This window comes from Gymnoscopelus microlampas, assembly GCF_963454915.1.
Source record: "Gymnoscopelus microlampas genome assembly, chromosome: 13".
NCBI lineage: Eukaryota > Metazoa > Chordata > Actinopteri > Myctophiformes > Myctophidae > Gymnoscopelus > Gymnoscopelus microlampas.
The window spans coordinates 40,368,077-40,374,175 of record NC_139950.1 but is presented as its reverse complement, the minus strand read 5'-3'; the positions used below and the strand labels follow the sequence as shown (position 1 = coordinate 40,374,175).

The following is a 6,099-nucleotide window of genomic DNA, read 5'->3' as shown; positions in this document are numbered from 1 at the left end:
GCTCTGTGCAAATACAATACAATACAAAACTTGTGTTGCGACATGATTTATGGATTTCACTCTGATACTTCCATATCGAAAAGATAAACCACTTTCATATTGTTATCAACGCTAACGGGATTGCTTGATCATTTAGTTCAGACATCTTTGGCGTTGTCATGCAAACATTGTATTATGCATGTTAGGGTATCAACACAAAAGCAGAGAACAAATACTAAATGTTCTACTGTAACGTACTATTATTGACCAAGGAAACGTATGCTTAATTTATATACTTGTGTCGTACAACGTGACGCGATGTGTTCTGGGGCTTGTAGATCATCTCTTTTCAGCACGCAACACCATTGTATGACTATTTAAACCAGGCTTTAATTTGCACTCTTCACTCAACACTGTCAGGCAACCATCCTAAAAAACAAAAACAAATAAAAAACAACCACACAGTTTCATTTTTAAACTACATTTATTTAAAAAAAGAAAAAAAAAGAAAAAGAAAAAGCAACCAGTGTCCCATCTGGGATGAGACAGCTTACGGAGAGAGAGACATTTTGTAAAAGCATACAAAACAAACCGTAATCTAGCAGCATCCAAATGTTGGAATCTCCAAAAACAAATCATCATTTATAGATTTAAATATATATTTTTGCCCTGGCAAGCTACAGTACACACTTTACAACATACACAGAGCATTCTCTCTCCTTAGTGCAGAAAAAAAAAATCAACCAAAAAAAACAAATACCCTTAATAAAATAAACAACTTTAGGTTAAATAAGCTTAAATAATGGTGTTAAATACAAGACACTTCTGTGGCAGATCTGTACAGAAATAAACACATTTGGCATTGTAAGTGTAGTTCACTGGAGCTTGCTCTGACGCGCTATAAACCACTGTATAAGAACACATTATGCAGTGATAAACTATATACACACGCGCGCGCACACGCGCAAACACTCGCACATACACACCTCTGCGAACCAACGCGCACACATCAGGTTGTATATCAGTGAGCCACAGACAAGGCATGTGTTTATGAAAGAGAACTAAAAGCAAAGAAAAACAATCCACTTACACCCAACATTTCCTTTAGGCACAGACTCTTCCTGTTTTATAAATACATGTCAAATACAACCGCTCCTCGACAGGAATTTGTTCACGCTTGTGCTAACATTTTCTAAAACACAGTTTTGCAACTACCACTTCTTTATTGCTAGGACATTGTGACAGTGAATTGAAACTACCGACAAACAGTTTTTCATATGTGTAGGGAAAGCACCTTTAAACACCAAAATTACTGCTGTGTGACCCTATATATTACAACACTGGGGGGTGGGAAAGAAAGTGGAACATGAAAGAAAAAGCGCTTGGATCAAACATCAAGCCTCTAAATCTTTGTGACTTTGGGAACTGGGAACCAGAAAGTCCAGCAAAAAATAGATCTCAGTTGAGCTACATTCATTTTTTTTTCCTTCTCCCCCACACTGTACTTTTCAAGAACGCCACATGTGGATTTCCCTTGGTGCAAGCAGACAGTAAGCACCACTTCATTATGTCCAGTACATTCCTCCCCTCCTCCCTGCTATCCATTCATCTCCTCTCCTCCGTGACCCTGTCTGGTTTTCCTGCTCTCTGGATCCAGGAAAAGGCTGGTACCAGGCCCCGCCAGGCTCCCCACAAACAGCTGAGCGACAGTGAGCGCAGTACAGTAAAACACAGTACAGTGCAGTACAGAGTATGCAGTACAGTAGACTGGTAGTGACACAGGTAGATCACAGGTTTACTACAGTACATGAGCTCTAAGGCTTTACATTCCACTACCGTTTTAGGGGAATCCCAGGGATTCAGGCAGGGTGGAGAGGGTTGGTGGATTGGATTCTCTCCCAACTCAGGGAGATGAGGGAGTTTTCCCGCAAGAGACCGGTTGGTTTGCTTCGATTGGGGAAACCATTGACAGTACCTCCGATGCTCCCTTGCAACACCGACAGAGGGGCTTCCCGAAGCTATACGTGTCAGGGCTGGGGGTTCAAGTCTCTCCACATGAGCTGGAGTTATAGTCTCCCAAGGCAGGATGCTAGAAGAACAAGTTTTCATTGCTCCTGGGAAAATAAATGTGATTGTATGATTTCCAAGTCTGTTTGCCCATGCGGATCATCTGGAGGTGGGGAGGGGGGGGGCGGGGGGTCTCTCCTACGGGTGGAGTAGGTGCCTGGGAGCAGCGGAGGCAGTCTCTTGGCCTCTCTCAGGGTTTCTTGTCGATGGAATGGAAGAACCACTCGGTGAACTTCCTGAGCTGTGCGGAGGCAGTCTGACTCTCCTCCTGAAGGCGCATGTTGTCCTGTCTCAGGTGCTGGACCTCCTCTTGCAGAACGGCCTTGTCCTCTTTCTCCTGATCAAGGCACACACACACACACAGTCATTGCTGGGCCAAACGGTACGAGTAAATGGATTATTTTTTAACCCATTAAGACCGGGAACGCATCTGTGTCATTTTAAGATTTCAAGCTCATACAGTAGCGTGGCACCGAGTGCTGCGCTATGAGCTTGTAGATCTGCTATTTTAGAAAAAAATCGTGAACATTTTTGCAATATTAGATTTTTTTTTTTAAAGCAAACATTTTTAAGTCAAATCTTTGCTGCTGGGGGGGTCCCTGGAACAACATATTTTGAGATGGGGGTCCGCAGCCAAATACATATCATTTTGGGGGTCATTGACACAGTTTGAGAACCACTGATATTATAGCAAGTTTAAAAAAAAAAACTGTTAGAGATTTAGAAGACATTTGTAGAATCCCCAGAAGCAAAGATTTGAGTTACACATGATTGCTTTAACAAAATATATACATTCAATGATTTGCACACATTTGCACACAAATAGCTGATATACAAGCTCATAGTGCGGCACCGAGTGCCGCGCTATGAGCTTGTAGATCTGCTATTTTTTTTAATAGCCAAAGAAATCTTAACATGACACAGATACGATACGTTCCCGGTCCGAATGGGTTAAAGCTGTACCATTATAAGCATACACCCATCTTTCCACAGTGCTGCTTAAAGGGGCATGGTACTCAGTGGCGTAAGTGCACTTCCCTTTTCCCAATTTAAGCACATTAGAAGGAGGTGGGGAAATTTTCGGCCGGGGACATGAAAGGAAACAGGATATTGAATTAAGAGGACAAGGTGGTACTGCAGAGAGCACGGTGCGCTCATTATTCAGAGCCTGCCCACGTGCATTGTGTGGCACAGATTTCCTCTCTTTACCGCCCTGCCACATGTGTGCCATTTAGCGATGCATATCTCAAACCGTGACACAATAGAAACAGCAGGGCCACGAGGGGACACAAAGGCACCGAATAGCTAAATGTCTTTGCTTTGCACCAAACATGTCCGAGTCATTAAAAGCCTTCCCCAGAATAGAAGCGCATTATGGCAGGCCGAGAGGGCATTGTGTGTGTGTGTGTGTGTGACAGTATGAGAGTGTAACGCACCTTTCTGAGGTCATACTGCAGCTGTCGGAGGATCACCTCCAACTGGTTGACTTTACCAGTCAGTGTGGAGGGAGCTCTACTGCAGGGGACATGTATATAGGAGAAGATATACAGTAGGTGAGATATAACAGGAATTTGTCCACTTGGATAGTGGAGCTACTGCATTCTGGCAAAACATAATTGCTATATTCATATCAAATAACATTGCGGCATTAAAAACATATGATACAGAAAATGAGGATATACCACTTAAGCCCTAGTCAAAGATTTTCCAAAAGATCACATCTACAAGCTGACTGAGCTTGTAGATCATCGTAGGCAAAATATTCGCCTATAATAGCATGCTTAAAATAGGGACGCCATGGGTTAATCACTTGAACCCTAGCGTCCCTATTCTGGGCATGTCATAATAAGCAAACATTTGCCGAAAATCGCAAGGCTTGTAGATCGGCTTTTTGGTGTAGAGGGAAACAATGAGTGGGCTAAGTATAGACCCCTTGGGGACCCCAGTCAATGATAGGGTTTAAGTGGTTAAAGTTGTCAAGGACTGTATTTGTGCGTGACTTTGTGATGATGCTATATGGAGCATAGACATATAAAGGTAGACGCCTCCTCCGACTCTGGGGCGTCTGTATCGCGGCCGCCATATTAGAGGCGGCACGCTTCTTTGACTACTGGCCAATCACAGCGCGTCTTTTGCGAGACTTGGCAGAATCTAGTTGTATAAAAATACAACAGGATATTTTTATACAACTAGATTCCCGGAAGACCCGGAAAAGACGCGCTGTGATTGGCCAGGAGTCAGGAAGCGTGCCCCCTCTAATATGGCGGCCGCGATACAGGCCAATGAGGTATCTAGGTTTCAATATCTATGATATGGAGGGTGCAGGGTGGTGTGTTGCTAGCGGTGGAAAAGAGCCTTACCCTGCCTCCAGGGCGGCGCCCTCTGCGGCCGCCACGCGTCTCGTCAGCTCTCTGGAGATCTGCAGCGCCTCGGCTCGTTGCATGTCCGTCATGGTGCAGAATGACGCCACGCGCTGGTCTGGGGGACGGCACATAGAAAACACACTTTTACTTTACATTTTGCTCTGGTTGTCATTAAGGGTCTGGTGGTGGTGGGTGGACTCTCTGGGAGCCGTAATTGGACCTTCGGTGCCGGGGTAATGGGGATTAAACTAAAATGGGGATTGCAAAGGAGAAATGTGTTCAGCAGCAACAGGCTGAATGGTGTCAACATGCAGTTATATGCGGAATACAGCAGCATCAGACTTGCATGCGAGCAGTGGTGGAAAAAGTACTCAATTGCTTTGTAAAAGTATCGATACTGCAATGTAGAAATACTCTGTTACAAGTAAAAGTCCGGAATTCAAAATTTGCGTGAGTAAAAGTACAAAAGTATTGGCATAAAAATATACTTAAAGTACCAAAAGTAGCAAGTACTCATTATGCAGAATGTCCCATTTCAAGTTTTGAAATGTATAACAATCTTTTGAAAATAGCAGATCTACAAGGCGTCACAATGCGTCGCATCGCGACGCATTCTGAGCTTGTAGATCGGCCGAAATGTGAGGTTTTGTAATAATAATCGAAATCTACAAAGTAACTAGTAACTAAAGTTTTAAAATAAATGTAGTGGAGTAAAAGTACAATATTTGGATCCAAGATGTTCTTAAGTACAGTACTTAAGTAAATGCACTTAGTTACTTTCCACCACTGCATGCGAGCATATTCAAAATGGTGGGAGCGTTCTGTTTATGCGATGTCGTGAATGAAAGCGGCTGTTGCAAGTTGTGGTCACTCTGCATCACCATGGCCACTAACTAAGTACTGCTCCAATACTGACTGATCAATCGCCACGTAATTCTAAAAACAATATGGTGAAAAGCATGTTTTTTTAATCAAAGACATCAAATGAGTCCCATGGTGCTTCTCCCTCTGTGCTCCGGCCCCTCTCTCTGTACAACATGACAGCTGTTTGGTTCATAATGGGCTGGGTCCCAGAGAGCTGTCAAACAACCAGTCATGCCAGTTTTTTACCATATCAGGTCCTTAAGCTTCGCTCAAAGCCCCGTGGAAAACACCAACTTGGCACTTTATAGGCTCGGGGACTGCTCACTATGCAGCCTTAACCCATTCAATCCGGGACGCATATCTGTCATTTTATTATTTTATTTATCATTATTTCTTTGACTATTCAAAAATAGCAGATGTACAAGCTCATAGCGCGGCACCGAGTGCCGCGCTATGAGCTTGTAGATCTGCTATTTTTGAAAAATCGTGAACATTTTTGAAAATATTTGAATATACATTTTTTTAAAGGGACCAAATCTTTACTTCTGGGGGTCCCTATTACAAAATATTTTGAGATGGGGTTCCGCGGCCAAATACATATAATTTTAGGAGTCCTTGACATGAAAAAGTTTGAGAACCACTTATAGAAGATATATATATAGAAACATGAGTTTTTCCAAAAAAAAAAGAGGATTTAGAAGACATTTGTAGAATCCCCAGAAGCAAAGATTTTAGTTAAAAATGTTCGCTTTAATTTTTAATTAAAAAGAATTGCACAGATTCTTTCCCGGTCTAAATGGGTTAATGCTTGTCTTCTTTCCAACCT

The 6,099-nt window shown here is 42.7% G+C and overlaps 1 protein-coding gene across 1 annotated transcript in view; it reads right to left on the bottom strand.

The window, feature by feature from the left end:
• Nucleotides 1-548: 548 nt before the first annotated feature.
• LOC311059253 (signal-induced proliferation-associated 1-like protein 2) overlaps nt 549-6,099 on the bottom strand; it is a 120,443-nt gene continuing 114,892 nt past the window's right edge. Inside the window, 3 exon segments of the mRNA XM_084076994.1 lie at nt 549-2,383; nt 3,483-3,561; nt 4,407-4,524. Coding sequence (XP_083933120.1) covers nt 2,237-2,383; nt 3,483-3,561; nt 4,407-4,524 — 344 coding nt within the window. The 3' untranslated portion in view covers nt 549-2,236.